The sequence below is a fragment of the Rousettus aegyptiacus genome, unplaced genomic scaffold (genome assembly GCF_014176215.1).
Source record: "Rousettus aegyptiacus isolate mRouAeg1 unplaced genomic scaffold, mRouAeg1.p scaffold_m13_p_10, whole genome shotgun sequence".
Lineage (NCBI taxonomy): Eukaryota > Metazoa > Chordata > Mammalia > Chiroptera > Pteropodidae > Rousettus > Rousettus aegyptiacus.
The window spans coordinates 378,632-394,741 of NW_023416285.1; the positions used below are offsets into that span (position 1 = coordinate 378,632).

At 63.0% G+C, this 16,110-nt stretch overlaps 1 protein-coding gene across 1 annotated transcript; it reads right to left on the bottom strand.

The window, feature by feature from the left end:
* Positions 1-1,426: 1,426 nt before the first annotated feature.
* SPON2 (spondin 2) lies at positions 1,427-6,140 on the bottom strand. Its single transcript, XM_016159342.2, has 6 exons — positions 5,916-6,140; positions 5,237-5,456; positions 4,693-4,916; positions 4,421-4,612; positions 3,836-4,004; positions 1,427-2,176 (listed from the first exon to the last, which is right to left on the bottom strand). Exons 2-6 carry the CDS (start codon positions 5,451-5,453, stop codon positions 1,992-1,994), a joined length of 987 nt encoding a protein of 328 aa, XP_016014828.1. The 5' UTR covers positions 5,454-5,456; positions 5,916-6,140; the 3' UTR covers positions 1,427-1,991.
* Between the last annotated feature and the right edge of the window lie 9,970 nt (positions 6,141-16,110).

Genomic DNA, 16,110 nt, shown 5'->3' on the forward strand with positions numbered 1-16,110 from the left:
GCGTGGTGCTTCGCTGCAGTGCAGGGGCCGCGCGGGGCTCAGGTCCTTCCTGGGCTCTCCCTGGGCGTCACGGTGTCATGAGGCACCTCCGAGTTGTACTCCCGACGACCTCCCCGACAACCTCCCACAAGCAAGGCCCCTCCTCTCAGCACCTGCGGCCAGTCCGTTCAGCCAGTCTGTTCGGCAGCACATCCAGGCTTCGGCACGAGCTGGGCTTCCACTCCCTGCTGCTTCCGCTCCTCCTCCCCGAGGCCAAGGGTCCAGGTGACCATTGGATCTGAATCTCTTCTCGGGGGAGGAATGGGTCCAGGGGGCTGAGTGTCAGTGGAGGTGGAGGGTCTGAGGGCGGGCCCATGGGAGGCATGCGGGAGGGGAAGGGGCATCAGCTGGCCAGTGTGGGGCGGGGAGGGGGGAGATACTTGACGTATCAGGGTGTTGAGCCCCTGTTCCTGAGAGGGCTGAGAAGATACGCAGGGAACGTGGCCCTCGGCAGCCAGGGGGCAGGGCCGGCGTGGGCAGCGCAGGCAGAGGCAGGACCAGGCTCGCAGTCGCCGCAGCGTGGGCCGTGGGGCCGGGGACCTGGTGGGACGGAGAGGCCAGGAGAAGTGTCTTCTAAGGGGGAAGCAGCACGTTTGCTGGGAGAATGACCATGTAGGGACACAGAGAGGGGAGACTGTCACAGGGACGTCACTGGACGTGCCAAGGCCAGATGTGGGGTCCCACGTCGTTTCCGATGGGAGCGTGGGTGGTTGGCAGGTGGAGGGCTCAGCCTGTGGCTCAGAGAGAGGATGGGGGTGGGGCGTAGGGTGGCGGTCAGGTGGAAGCCGGGGTCCTGAGGAGGTAGAGAGGTGGGGCGGGTAGAGGCTCTGCGTGCACGAGTGTCCCGGATCAGGGGGGCAGGCCACGGAGGGCAGTGGGTGGGTGCGAGGGGAGCGGGGAGTGGGACCTGATCCTCCAGGAGTCCCAGCAGGGGGAAGATGGTGTGAGAGTGTTTCTTAGAGGGGTGCAGGCCTCCCTGTCCCCCACTATTCTCCAAGGGCCCAGCCTAGCCTCGGCCTATAACCCCTCAAAGATGCATACGAACCCTTGATCTCAGACCAGGGCCAGGGCCAGAAGCACTGAGCCCTCAGGGGCATCTCCCCAAGGTCAGGGACCTTGGTGGCCAGTGGCCTGGGGGAGGGGACCTCGTCCTACTCCTCCTCGTGCCTGTCACCGTCCTGTCAGCAGCCATCGTACGTGCTGCGTGTGCGCAGTGGGTCTGAACACCATTTTTATGTTATTCTGATGCTTGCCAGGAGCCTTCTGTGAAGTCTGGGTCATGACCCCTCTTGGGGCAAGGCAGTACTCCAGAGGTGGGTGCGTGGCCTGTGTCTGCTTGTCCTGCCCTTGCCCAGCGCCTATCTGGGAAATGCGAGGCCACAAGATGTCAAGAAACAGATTGTCTTTATTCAGGTGCACAGATTGGTAATGTGACAGTGCCAGGCGAGGTGTCCTAACCTGCCCCCCTTTATTTGTCTCCTACTGTGTTGCCTGGTCGGATTCCAGGAGCAGCAGGCGCTGGGTGGCAGCCTCGCTCTGAGGAGCAGGAGCGGGTGCGGGGCTCCGGGGCCTGCAGCTGCCCAGGCCCCAGGTCTGAGGCATTTCTCAGCCGCACGCAGTCTGGGATGCCCGGGCCTGGGCGCCTGGCTCTCCGGCAGCACCGAGCGGCTGGGCGCTGTGTGCAAGTCCTCTGCATGGAGGACAGTGTGCCACACAGTGAAAGCGGTGCTGGCTGTGACCGTGCAGACAGCCTCCGCGAGCGGCAGCCCTCAGGTGTGGGGGCCGCAGGGAGAACTTGCAGCAAGGAGGCGCCTGCTTACGGCCCAAGGCATGTCTGTGCAGAGGCGTCTGTTAGCAGCGGAGCTCAGACAGGTGATGACTGCGCTGCCCACTGAGCCCACTCGCTGTGCGGTCCCAGCCCCAGAGACTGGGCCGGGGCCGCCAGGCGGGGCTCACACGCAGTTGTCAGGGATGCACTCCGCTTCCTCCTCCAGCTCGGGGCAGGGCGCCCCGTGGTTGGCAGGCTGCACCCGGATGTAGCGTGTCCTGCTCTTGGCTCCCAGCTTCCCGCATGGACCTCCACACAGCCCCCAGGAGGACCATAGGGAGACCTCACAGTCCAGCGGCGTTTCTGGAACTGGACCAAGCACGGGGAGACCCATGAGTGTGTGGCGGAGGAGCAGGAGGAGCCCCAGGGTGGCTCACCCCCAGACCAGCTCCAGACCGCGGTGTGCAGAGGAAAGACTGGCTGTTCTTAGCACAGTTTAGAGTTGGCTGCAAGAAGATGCCACCAACGTGCCTAAAAAGCCACTGAACTGACTTGATGTCATGTTTCCTTGCTAAGAGCTGGATGCTGTGCTCAAGTCTCCACTGTCCGGGGCTGACTCTGGCACCATGGTGGTGGGAGCCCAGAGGGACTCTTAGCTGTACTCCCAGAGGAGAGAGTGGGGACTGCTCCTGTTGGGCAGTGTCCTTCAGGGAGCACACGCCGAGGGTCTCGATCTCCTGACGTGATTCGGAGCTGACCACAGTGGGAGCGTGGCCCCCATGCTCAGCTAGCACCCGACACACACAGGTTCCCTGCCACCTCCACTGACACCCCAACAACCCCTTTGCTGGGGAGGGTACAGAGGGATCCCCTGAGTGAGGTGACCTTCCTGTCAGTTGTGACATGGGCCACGTGCACACCTCTGACAGGGCTGGGGCTATTCCATACCTCACTTCTGGGCTGTGGCCGTGTGAGCACTCTCTCACAAATGTTGGGCAAGACTTGAGTCTTCAGTTTTAAGTTTGAATCAATCAGCTACCAGATCTCAGCACCCATGTTTTGTGCCGAATGCTCTGACCCCCGGAATCTGCGTCATCCTTCCCAAGTGTTCTGAACCCTTTGGACCCGTGTCATCTGGTGCCAGACACTCTGACCGCCAGAACCTGCGTCATCCTTCCTGAATGTTCTGAACCCTTTGGACCCATGTCATCTTGTGCCAGACACTCTGATCTCTAGTATCTGGGTCATTCTTCCTGAATGTCTGAACCTTCTGGACCCCTGTCATCTTGTGCCAAACGCTCTGATCCCCAGAATCCGCGTCATCCTTCCCAAATGTCCTGAAACCCCCGGACCCGTGTCATTTACCAAACACTCTGACCCCAGAGCCATCGTGGTTGTGCACCCATTTTTGAAGTCCCTCAGAAACGCGGATTCGTGTGGCCCTGAGCACGGTGCCTAGCTGACAGGGTACCAGTGTGCTCTCCCGGGTTTGATTCCCTGCCTGGCCCCTGGTGTCCCTGGTGGCCTCGATGGCCTGGTCTGGTTTGGCCTGGTGGTGGGGATGTCACACCCAGCAGCCTGGCTTAGAACTGGGTGACCTCAGCTGCAAGTTGGAGTTGCCGTGGGGGAGCGCCATGGAGGGGGACAGCGTGGCCTCGTCCCTGGACTATTGCCCTTCATGGGGTCGCATGGCAACCAGCTTGGCCTCCAGGAGAGTGGCAGATGTCAAGGCATTGTCACTGCCACTTCACAGACACCCTCCCGGGCGTTTCTGGCCTCTGTGTCACTTTCTGTTTCTCTAGGGTGGACAGTCACCTTTGAGTCAGCCTGAGGGTGAGAGGCGAGAGCCGGCACAGAAGGCCTGGGATCCACAGTTGCCTGTCGCAGTGAGGGCGAAGCAAGTCCCCGTGTGACACATGGACTCGCCCCCACGCTCCAGTGGCACACGTGCAGCCTCCGTAGGCCTGAGCGCTTGGCCCCAGAATCAAAACTGCTGAGGTCAGGGAACATGGCGGGAGCCTGGCTTACCTGAGAGGCTGTCCAGGATGTCATTGCCCGCCAGGTCCATGGCGGGTGGGATGAAGGCCCTGGGGCTCTGCCGGAGCCGCACCAGGGTCACCCTGGCGATGGGAGGCAGGGCCTTCAGCCGCGGGTAGTAGAAGGAGTTTGCCGGGTGGCTGGGGGAGGAGGATGTTATCTGGGGAGGGGTGGGGGGGTGGGTATCAGCACTGACCGAGGACGCAGGAGCCACCTGCACCTGCAGTGCGCGTGGCCCCAGATGAGAGCCGGGATGGGGTCCAGCAGGGTAGCGCAGAAACAGACTCCCACCTGGGCTGCTTCTGAGTGACACGACCCAGTGAGGCCTCTGTGGCTCCTTGGGGTGCTGGGCTCATGGCCTGGGAAATGTACCAGGGAGGCCTGGCCTCCAGGCCCCTCCCTGCTCCCCCCCCCATCTGCAGCGCCACCAGCTCCTCATCTTCTCAGGGAGCTGCCCCCCTGCTCACTGGGACCGCACACACAGGTGCCATCCTAACAATGGGCACAGCTGGGCAACAAGAGCTGTCCCGCGTGGCCAGTGCCATCACACCTTCTTAAGGGCCGTCAGACCCTCACCTCGGTCACCGTGTCCTGCGGGATGGTCGCAAAGTTGGGAGAGGAGAAGGTGAAGCCACTGTCTGTTCCGGCGTCGTGTGGGTAGAGGTCCACGGTGACCTCCTCCCTCCAGCGGTCCCCATCACACAGGTCCAGACTGTCGATACCCACAAACCAGTCGGGGCTGGGGACGATGCGGACCACAAAGGACACCTGGAGGGGCCGGGCGCTCAGCAAGGCCGACAACACAGCCCACCCACACCCTGTACTCCCTCATGCCGCCCGCCACTCACGAGCGAGTGCCTGGCGTGGGCCTCGAGCTCCGCAGAGGTCTGCCCGGTGCCGCTGGGCACGGCGGGCGCCGAGAACACTGTGTGCACGCTCTGCAGCCTCTCCCCGGCCGCCTGCATCTCCTTCATCAGGGCCCAGGCCTCGCCGCGCTCCGCAAAGTCCCTCAGCCCGTTGCTGGCGTACTGGTCCTGTCTCCACAGGCTGTAGTCGGAGCTGTGCACGGCCCCTGTGGACCTGCCGCCTGAGCAGCCGTGCAGAGTGCACGCCAGCCCTCCTTCCCACCCGCAGCGTGCGGACGTCCTGCGGCCTGGCGCTGCGGGTGGGGCCGGTGTCCCGCTGGCCCTCCCCATGACTGGCCATCCCGTTCCCACCACAGCCCCAGAGCCCAGGTCATCACCAGCTGGCATGCAGTAGGCACCCAGTAAATATTCTTGCTATGAAGTGTATTAAATGAGAGCACTCTCCAATCTGTGAAGTGTGGAGAAGCTGTTGGGTGACTGTCCCGTCCCAGGGGGACACACAGCTGGCGGCAGGGGCGTCACTTACCCAGCAGGGAAGACCACTGTGCGGGGGGCCGGAACAGGGGGTACTGCTTGGGGAAGGCCGTCTGGCTCCACTTGCCGGTGAAGGTGATGCTGTACTTGGCCAGGGGCCGGGCCGTGCACACGGTGTCTCCCCCCAGTGGCTGGCCGGCCGCAGAGCCCAGTGTGGCCAGAAGGAGAGCCCAGAGGGCGCTGCTGGTGGCCAGGGTTGGGGTTTCCATCACCTAGGAGATGAGGGAGCGCGCCACACGCTGGCATGGCCTGGCAGACACCCTGCCCTGCGGGGTGTGTAGGGAGGGGGCGGGAGGAGGGACAGCCCCTGAAATTCCTCTGGGCTCCACCTCCCGGCTCAGGCTTGGCCTGACCCCGGGCAGGAAAGCAGAACCGGTCGGGTTACAGCTGGATTTGTGGGCACGTCTAGAGGATCCCCCGGCTGCCTGGCAGGCTGAGGGTGCTGGCATCGGGGGCTTGCGCCCGGCTCGCACAGGCATGGCACCCCGATTCCATGCCCTGGCGCTGCCGGCCGAGGGCACCCAGAGCCTGGAGGGTGAACTCTGTGGACTTGCTCTGAGAACCACAGGGCCAGCTCGGGCTGCCCTCTGGGTGCTGCAGGATCCCCGGGGAAAGCTCCAGGGGTCTGGGGAGACTCTGGGGTGAGGGGCAGCGGCGCAGGGGACACTCACCCAGCAGGGGTGGCGGGAAGACAGGCAGCCGGGCTGTGGCAGCAGGCCGTCCCAGCAGGAACCCGAGCTCCAGCGTGTGCGCAGGATGGCACCCCAGGTCCTCCACCGCGGCCGGCAGCGAGGGCAGGACGCGGGCCGATGACTTCCCTCAGCGCTGCCTGCCGCCTCTGAAGCCAGCAGAGGCCCCTCCAGCTGAGGTCACTCTCCACTCGCCGCACCCCTTTCTTTGTCTTTTCCTCCCCCCGCCCCCTCCCTCCTCTCACTCCCTCCTGCTCTGCTTTCCCATCAAGCCCTTCCTAGTGTCTCCCTGGAGGTGGTGCCAAAGCCAGCGGTGGGGGTGGCGGGGCAGCCAGCGCTCCGCAGCCACAGCCGAGCCACAGCCTGGTGCGGTGCCGGAGCCGGAGCCGGGCTGGCAAAGCAGGGCGCGGGGCACCTCCTCGCCTCCCAGAGCTGAGCCTCAAGGAAGCATGCCCTGCCTCAGGGCGGGGAGGCAGCCACCCCCACCCCACACCCCACAAGGACGGGCTGACAGATTCCGAAGTTTATCGCCACTCACCGGCTGGAACATGTTTTTAGAACCCAAGTCACGAGGTCTGAGAACTAGGGAGAAGACTGGACAGAACTGCAGGGGTCTTACGAGCTTAAACAGAAAGCACTCTGGTTTTTGGAACCTTGTTAATGTTTTACATACTCGGAAAAAAATAAGTAGAATCAATAAGAACAGAATGCAAACGAAAACAAATAATCCCCCCTGCATTTCAGGTAAACAGCAGGGAGCCAAGCACAGTCTGTGAGGGGGGGCCGCCTGGTCTTCTGTGCCTCGGGGTGCTCGCGCTCAAAGAGGTGGTCTGTGTTGGTCACACCAGGTGGTCAGAATTCCCAACTCCCTTAAAAGCAGCCCAGCCACTCCGCCTGGCCAGCTCTGCTGCCCCGGCGCCATCCCGCGGGCACGGGCGTGTGTGTCCGTCGCTGTCCGCAGCCCCGCAGTGCGGTGGGAGGGGGCAGCGCCGTGTCCGTGGGGTCTGCGTGGTCACGCACACGCGAGGGTCACGGGCGGAGGGGCAGACGGCGCCTGCCAGCTCTTACGTCTGGCTCTCCTTGGAGAAGCAGCCAGCCCCGTCTGAGGACAGGAGTAGGGCATCGTGGCCTGGGGCACCCTCTCAGGCCCGGAAGTGAGGAAACGCTCGTCCGCTCTCCCGCGGTCCCGGCCGTTCTCACTTGCTGTTCTTGCCCTGCAACGCCACCCAGTGTCATCGTGAGGCCGCACTCCCAGCCCCCAGCACCCATCCAGAAAGGTGGCACCTGGGGTGTGTGTCCAGTGGGGACAAAGGCCACGAGACGTGGGGCGGGGCCGGCCTGGCCCAGGAGGGGTGCTGCCTTTGGTGGAGTGCGCTCCCTCCTGGTCAACCTGAGGGGGTTCTTGGGACACAACGGGGTGGGGGACAGGACCCACTTCTTTGCTGCGCTCAGGAAGGAACACAGAGAGAGGTTCTGGGACAGGCGACCTGTGGGCTTGGGCAGGGACTTGGCCAGTGGGGAGCTGCTCGCACCGTGAGTCCCGGACAGTGCTACAGACGGCTCTGACCCTCCGGCGCCCCTTCTGCAGACCAGGGTGCTACATCTGCCTCCTGCCGAGGATCGAGCCGCAAGGCATCGGGGAAACACTCCTCAAGGCGACTCCCTACAAACAGAGGGTTCCTCTGTGCACTAGGTGGGGACCCCCCCCAAGCCCCTGCCAAGGTGAATTCATTCAATAACAGATATCAAGCACCTTCTGGACCTCAGTGCTGTGGACACAGAAGTACCCTCAATAGACGAAAACCCTGCTCCCCAAGTCTGCGGGAGGAGGGGCAGCAGGTGGACAGAACACATTTTGTAGATTTTCTGTCATTCAGTGAGTGCTTGGTTAACTGGTTGACACTAATGCCAGGGTCCCTTCCTGAAAGTCTGTGGTCAGTCACTCTAGAGGTGGTTTTAGGGGAACGAGGCTCGGGAGCGTGGCTGCAGGCCAGGCTCTGCTCCACACCCCCTGACTACAGCCGCGGTGGGATCCCCTCGCCCGACCCTGGCCTTCGTAGCTCAGACTAGTCTGAGCACAGGATGGTCACTGATGATCTCCCCCTCCCAGGAGGTCTGTGGTTTTAAATGGTGTCTTTAGCCCAAATGTGGCCTTCAGGCAGCTGTAGAGTTCCTGCGGACAGGGGGTGGCTCTCGAGGAGTCAGTTTGTGAGCTACTGAGGACAGGGAGTGCTGGCTAAGCTCTGGCCTCGGCTGTGACCTGCCACAGGCCCAGAACCCAGGATGCCCCCGGGCGCTGGGCTCCGGTTGTACAGGGAAGGTCTGGTCACCTCTCTGGGTCCTGGCTGAGGGCCCTCTAGGTCTGGCCAACAAGGGTTCCTTCAGAGCCCTCCCTGGGCGTGGCACAGCACCTGAGGGGGACCCTGCCAGTCACACAGGCACGCATTTGTCTGCTCACCCCAGTTGCCAGACATTTACCAAGGGCTATTCCCACCAGACACCACAGCCTCTGCACACACAGCTCTCCAAGGGCTGCTCAGTCCTGGAGACCGACCGTCCCCAGTCATGGCCCCCTGACCTGCTGTCCCTCTTCACAGCTCCTCCTCCCGGCATCTGGGCTCCCTCCACCCCGACCAGAGGAGCACCTGGTCATGCCTATCCCATCTGGCTTTGTTTTACATCAGGCAGGGATTCCCCTCAGAGCACAGGCCAGGCCGACAATCGACAGTCATTAGGAGGGTGGGCAGACTGCGCTGAGCTCCTGAGCACTTCAAGGCCGAGCTGCTGGCCCCACCCGCCCGTGGCCTGCCCGCCTTCCCGCTCTGAAGGCCTTCAGCCTTCGGGACAAGGGATTCTCTGAGCACCCTGGTCGGGCAGGGCAGCCAAGGTCCTGGGCTCAGCTTGGCGGCCTTGGCAGTGCTGGAAGGACTGGGAAGGGGGGGCGCGGGGCGGGGAGCCCCGCCGCCCTCTGCTCTTCCCCTGGAGCAATGCTGGCGGCCCTTGCCTGCTGGACCACCTGTAGCATGACCCCAGCAGCACACCTGGCTCGCAGGGGCATCAGAGAGCCCAGGCTCTGGCCCAGCGTCACCAAGACCACCAGCCCCACTTCCTGGAGGCTGGGCCGCCACTGGGCTGCAGTCTGGAGGGTGTGAGCTGCTGTCTGGCCGCAGATGCGGCTTTGACCACCTCAGTGCGCCTGTCGGCCTCCCACGAACACAGGCCTGTCTGTCCAGCCGCATTTACCATGGTGTCTTCATCCAAATCCAGAAGCCAGGGCCTCAGCAAACATGGCAGAGTGAGGCATTTGAGAATGCCCTCCTTCGTGACGGCTAGGAGAAAACAGGCAGAGGCGGTCAGAGCAGACCTCAGCACGGTCGGCCCTCACTGAAGCCTCGTCGGCGGGTTCTGCGACTGAGCGAAGCGACACGTAGGGAAACCAGCCGTCCCACAGGCGGGCGGTGTAGTCGGTTAGGTCCCCTGGCCACTGGACAGTGGAGGGACAGGACTCGGGACTGGCCGTGCCAGGAGAGGCTGCCGAAGGCTCGAGGCAGGCTTCGCAAAGGCTGCGGGCTGTTCTGTTTGCCCTTTTTAAATTAAAAAAAAGAAATTGAATCTTGCTAAGAGTAGAACAGCAAGTTATGAGGTGTTTTTGTTTGCTCGTCTGTCTTTACCATCTTAACTATTTTTAAGTGGACAGCTCATTCGCATCGTTGTGCGGCCTCAGCACCATTCCCATCCCTTCAGCCTGTGCGCCTGACACCCTGTGCCCACTGAACATTCCCTGTCCCCTACCCTCAGCTCCTGACGACTCTAGGGACCTCGTGTAAATGGAGTTGTCCTTTGTGACTTGAGGACTTAGAGTAATGCCCCCAGGCCCGTCCACGTCGCAGGCATGCGGGGTTCCCCTCCTCTCTGAGGCCGGGTCGCCTTCCCCCGCCTGGCTCACCCTCGTCGTCCGCGCTGTGGCAGTGAACGCCGCCGCCCGCTGCCGTGGCGAGCGCCGGAAGTGTGTCGCCCTGCACAGATCGCTCTAGGTTCGTGGTCGCTCTAGCATCACATTTTCGAGGAACCTGCTCACTGTTCCCACAGCAGCTGCACCGGTTCACATTCCTGCTGACGGAGCAGGAGACTCCCTTCCCCCGCGTCCTCATGAGTCTGTGAGGTGTTTGAACCTGCCCGAGGCTCGTGCCCCCCGCCCAGCTCTGCAGTGGCCTTGAAAATCCACAGCCCACACTTGTGGTGAAACCCAAAAGCTCGTCAACCCCGGGATGGGACAGGATTGGGTTGGAGCCCCTTCAGAGCAGTGTCCCAGAAAGGTGTCCCTCCCTGACCCGCTCGGTGCTTTCCGGGAAGACCCCACCTGCCCTGCGGCCCGCGTCCGACTTGATTCAGCGCTCGCCCAGCATGGCGGCCTTCTAGAACACAAACGGGCGACACGGGCCGCTCCCAAGATGTGGCTCTGGGGAAGGGGGCCGCCACTTTCTCCAGTGTTCACCCTCCGGGGGCGGACAGGGCCTTTCCACACCGCTGCGGTGGAGGCAGGAGGCTGCGGGCGCGGGAGGGGCGGCCTGAGCTGTGGGAGCGGAGCGGCTCGCCCCCCGGCTGGCGGACGGTGCCTCCGGCCTCGTCGGGGCTGCGCCTCCGCTGCAGCCAGGCCGCGTCCTCACCGCCCTTCTGGGTTCTTGCTGCCCGAGGAGGGCACAGCTGCTGACTTTTGTACACTTGCCTTGTGTCACGTTTTCTTACTGATTTTTAGTTTTTTTTAACTGGGGCAGAGAAAAGCCCGTCGGTTTGCAGTCGCGTCATCAGCACATACGTACAGCTGCACCTGTTTTGTTCTTAATGTCATGTCGCTCGTTTGATCGTCTCGCCTTCCTGCGTTTGCGAGACCCTCCGAGGCCATCCCGGCAAACACGGCCAGTGCCGCAGCCGCTCCCCACAGGCCTGGGGACAGTTCTCTCCGTGTAGAGATCGTTGCCACTGGGAGTGCAAAGTTTTAATGTTTTAATCTATTGTAATTTGTGCTATTAGTCACGATTGCTGAATTTTGTCACATTTCTTGTCAGTGTGTACTGATTCGGTTCTCCGAATGTCCTGTGCTGATTTGCCGTGACCTAGGTCAGCCGCCAGCCCCGCGCGAGCCTGGCCCAGCCCTGCTGCCCCGACACAACCCCGCAGCCGCTTCGCGGGCTTCTCCCCGCTAATCCCCTGCTTAGACTTGTTCTCGCCTTCACCTGTGAGTGATAGCTGTCTATAGTTCTCTTTCTGTTTTTGTGGTACTGCATCAGGCTTTTCTATTAAATTATCCTGGTTTCATGAGATGAATTCTAGCCTTCCATCTTGTTATTCGTCTTAGAAGAGTTAAAATCGCACCGGGGCAGCTGCCCTCCCGGCTCGGGGCTGGGCCGCCCGCAGCCGCGCGCCCGCTCCCGGAGCTTCCCTCCAGTCGGCCGCCCCGCTCGTCTGGCCAGCGCCTCGCCTGCGCCTGTGCCTGCCCTCCCTTATTTTAAGTTATTGTGGTCATTTATGTTCACCAGAAAAACGACCTGTTGCTCCAGGTTTCCTCACAGCTGCCCCAGCTTTGCAGGCCGTGCGGCCGTCGCCCCCTGCCCGCCCCGGCCCCTGCGGCTGCTGACTGTGCGGGCTCCGGAGGGTCCTTAATCCGTGTTCTCCGCAGGGCGAGGGGCTTTGGGTTTATTTTCTTTTAGAAAAAATGCTTTATCGTTTCTCCTTTTTACTTGTGTTTTCTACTTAATTTCTAGGTTTCTCCTCATTATTCCCTCTTCCCACTTTTTAAAATGCGTCTTCTCGTTCTCGTGCTTGTTCTCATTTCCTGAGACGGGCGCAGCATCCGTCGCTGTCGTTCTTTCCTCCGAGTGGCCGAGTGCTGTGTCGGGTGAGCGGCTGGCTCCGCCGAGACGTGTTTACATTTTTGTGGCTTTCCAGAAAGCTCGCGTGTTCAGATTTGATTTCCTGTTTTATGTCAGAGTTACCTCGGAATGCATCTCTTGGTTTCTGAGTGTTAAGATCGGGGGTATACGTGTGACTTTTTTTGCTATTTTAAGTGTCGTAGGATTATAATAAGATCATTTTCATGAATCTCTTTGTGGCCAGGTGCACATCATGGCCTTACGGAAAACGCTCTGTCCTCTCCGAAGGTCGCGGAGGTCGTGAAGGTCCCCGTCTGCGCCCACGCTGGCCTGTGTGTGTCGGCGGCCTGACCGTGGAGAGATGGCGAGGGCTGGCGGCGGGGGCTGGGCAGGCCCGTCTCACCTCTCGCTTGGGCTTCATGGGTGTGGCTCCCCCGCGGAACGGTGCATGACTCACACGTCACGCACTCACTCCACGCGCGGCCACTGCACCCGCCGCCTACGCTCGGCTCTTCCCTGTCTCAGCTGGACGCGTCTGGTGGCCTCTGCTCCAGTTCCCAGCCAGTGCGCTCATTTCTTTCTGGTATTCCCCTTGGATGGGGTACACGGATGACATATGCTCAGAGTGACGACTTTCGGGGGGGTGTCCTTCTCCCTGGGTGACCTGTGGATGACACTGTCTTCTGCTGCCAGGGTTGCAGATGAGAACTCCAGGCCCGGCAGTGTGTTTTCTCTTGCGGCGACACGTGGTTTCTTTCAGCAGCACGTAACCACCCCGGCCGGGCCGCGCCGTCCACCCAGCAGGCTTCGTGGGCCTGCGAGGTGAGGCGCAGAGGGCAGGGGCCGGCGTGGAGCGTGCGGGTGGCCGCGGCCGTGATGGTGGCCGCACCGGGAGCCGCCTGCGGGCCCTCACGTCCCCACCCACCCCAAACCTCGCACGTGCTCGCAGGGGCTCCTCTGACACTGGTCAGCAGAGCTGCGTGAGCGCGCAGCTGCTCACCCCATGCGTTCGCCCGGCCACCTGCATGGGTGCCCGTGACGAGGGAATCGAGATGGGGCCCACCCGGCCCCTTGGACTCTGCTGCACTGGGGACAAGCTGGGTCCCAGAGCCCAGTAGCCTCCTGGGTCACGTGGCCAATGAGCCAGGAGCTGCACTCCCCCGGGCTCTCCGGCACCCAGTAAGCGACAGCCATGCCTTCCAGACACCCGACCAGCTCTTGCCGCCTGGGTGGGAGAACACCCCAAATCCACTTCTGCAGGTAGTCATAGGGCCCCACTCCAGACCACAGCATGGGTAGACTCTATTGTCTTCAGTGACGGGCGAGCAGGGCGGCCCCTGCCGGGCCATGGTGGACCCCGGCGTGTCTGCCCTTCAGCTCTGCTTGCGCGAATGTGTGCACCCTCGGACGGCCGATGAGGGGCTGAGCTAGAACCCTTGGCCCTTGTCACCCCCAGATGCACAGAGCCTGGCCAATAGCTCTAGCTAGGGACATTGGGGGCATCGGGTATTCTGATTGCTGAGCGCTTCCCCACGAGGGCAGGACCCCTGAAGGGGGGGTGGAACCAGGAGAAGGGAGCTGGGACAAGGTCACCCTCTGAGGACCCAGGAAAGCTGGGCCTTGCTCATTTCACACAGTGGCCAGAGCGACTGGTCCACCCACAAATCTGAGTAATATCCGCAGGGTCTGTGTGTGGCGAGGTGCCTGGCACGATGTGTGACCCCAGCCAGCTCCAGGCCAAGTGGCCAACCTTGAGGACTCATCAGCAGGTCTTCACACAGCAGCCAACATGTCAGTAATGGGCATGGCCACAACGTGACCCAAGAAGGACAACTGTCCCCCTCCCATGGGATGCCTGCCCAAACTAGCCTCGCTGCAGGCACCAAAATCAGCAGATGGACTCAAACGCGGGACCTGGCCAGCACCCTTCAAACTGCCCAGGGTCTAAGGAGAGGTGACCAATCGCAGCTTGGGGTCCTGGAGGGGGTCCCGCAATGGAGGGACACAGGTGGGAATGCCACTGAAGTTTGGATGAGGTCTGCAACTGCGTAACAACAGGTGTCAGCACCGACGTCCTGGGTCTGGGGACAAGGCGCCAGCAGCAGTAGAGGAGGCTGAGTGAGGTGTCAGCTGGGGCTCAGGCGGGGCGTGTGGGCTGTTCGTGCTGTGCGTGCTGGTGTGTGCATGTGCGTGTGGCACTTCGGGCAGTGCACACATATGCATGGCGTGTGTGCCCGGGGCGGAGGTGTATACATGCACGTGTGTAAGGCGCAGCCCTGTGCAAGGGGCCTGACCGGCTTCGCTGGCCAGATGGGCCGGTGCTGGAGGCCCCTCCCTCTTCCCCTCGTCAGTGGCACCTGTGGCCGGGGGCGCTGAGGCCGGGGGCTCTGTCGGCTGGGGGCTCTGACGGCCGGGCCCTGCTGCCCGCGGTCTGCGGTAGGGGCTGCAGCAGGCACGGCGCCAGGGCGCCCTCCATGATTCAGGCCCACAGCCCTTCGGGAGTGGGGCCCCTGGAGCTTCGTGGAGAATCAGGGGGCCCGGGGCAGCTTAGGGTGCAGACACCCTGGAGGGCGAAGGCGGGGGCACAGGGCCCTCCCTGCCTGCTTTGTGGCACGCAGGTGGTGGCAAGGGCAGGGGCACCACTGGGCTGGGGCAGGGCCCACCAGGCCCCCGCGGGCTCTTGTGCTTCCTTCTGTTTACCCGGGCCGCGGGCCCGGTGAGTAAACGCTGACCCACATTTCCATGCGCCTGGCAGAAAGTAGGCCACCGTCGAGGCTGGCACCGGGCCGTGCGGCCACAGGACTGCAGGGCCAGCCAGCGCCTGCTCAGACTTTCCAGGCTTGGGGTGGGTCCTGAGGGGGGGCCTCCCCCCGTGCCGGGGGTGCTGGCCCAGGCGGGCTCGAGGGCAGCTCCCTCCCGCCGCGGGAGCCTGACCCACAGCCGGCTCTCGGGGGCAGTGGGAAGGCAGCAGGGGCGGGGGACACTGACAGACCGCGTGCGTCTCCCCGCCTCCCTCTGCGGGGCGGCACAGTGTCTCCCCACCGCTCCCTCTGCTGGGTGGCACAGTGTCTCCCCACCGCTCCGGGCCCCAGGCCGGCCCCGGACTCATCCTGGGGTCGGCTCCTTTGACGCGGCCCCTTCCCCAGCATCCCGACGGGAAAGCTGGGCTGCTGTCCTGCCCGGACACTGCACCACGGCCTGGAAGGAGTCGGTCGCCGTCTTGGGGGAGGGGTGCGTGGAGGCCTGGCAGGCAGGACTGGGGAGAGTCTGTCCCCCATGAGCCCTGCCTGCCGTCCTCGGAGCCCAGGTGCTGTGTCCCTCACAGCAGAGTCCCAGCCGTCCCTGGTCCCCAGGACCCTTGGAGGGAAGATGTGGCAGACCCACCCTCGGAGCTCAGGACGGCAGGCACGCAGAACCACAGCCTGGCCACCAGGGGCGTCCCAGGCTTGTTCGCATTCCTAAGATGCGGGGCTCTGGGGCGAAGGTCCAGACCCCTCCCCACTGCACAGACATGGACACATCACTAGACGACGACGTCTCAGCATGGGGCCCTGGGGTGAGCAGGGAAGGGGAGTGTGGGCCCACTGCGCAGCTGCAGGGACAGGCCAAGCCCAGCTTCAGGCCAGAGTCAAGGTCAGAGAGGGCCCAGGCTGTGAGTGTGGGGTGTGCACCGCATGTGCGCTGGAGTGTGCGCATGGTGTGTTGGGTGTGTGCACACGTGCGTCGGGTATATGCATACAGGCAAGGGGCGGCCCTGTGCCAGGGCGCGTGTGAACAGAGCCGAGGCCCCCGCGGCCTCGGATCCCGGAGGGACACCGAAGCCTGTCTGCCTGCGCTCCATCCCCTGCGCCGCTTGGGCTGGCACCTCCCTCCGCTGGTGCTGGGCCTGCCCAGTCTCCCCGCCCAGACCCCTGCCTAGAGGAGCCCAGCTTCAGGGTTCGGGTGGGGCTGTCCCCCTGGCTGTGGCCCCAGGGGACTACTGTCTCAGGCAGGGGTGGGAGGAGGAAGGCGCCCTGCGGCCGGGCACCAGGGACTGTGAGGATTGTGCAGGCCCCTTGCAGGGACAGGACATGCCCGTGGGCTTGTCGCCCAGTCTGTGGTCTGTGTGTGGAGGAGAGGCGCGGGCCTCTGCCCCTCTGCTCGTTCACCAACATCACCCTGTCTAGCTGCCACCATGCTGCCATCAAAAGGTGCCTCTCCTGTGGACACTCAGTTTCTGCCCTAACGCTCACCAGAACACAGCATTGTGGAGGACCAGAAGAGGAAAGTCCCTTGGGAAGAAGAAAATGTGAAAACTAACCCATGAA

Coding starts and splice junctions, on each gene's coding strand:
- SPON2 (XM_016159342.2), bottom strand. CDS start 5,453: ATGGAAACCCCAACCCTGGCCACCAGCAGCGCCCTCTGGGCTCTCCTT. Junction 4,613..4,692: donor CCCACGCCAGGCACTCGCTC/GTGAGTGGCGGG, acceptor CGGCCCCTCCAG/GTGTCCTTTGTGGTCCGCAT. Junction 2,177..3,835: donor CATCCTGGACAGCCTCTCAG/GTAAGCCAGGCT, acceptor TGCTTGGTCCAG/TTCCAGAAACGCCGCTGGAC.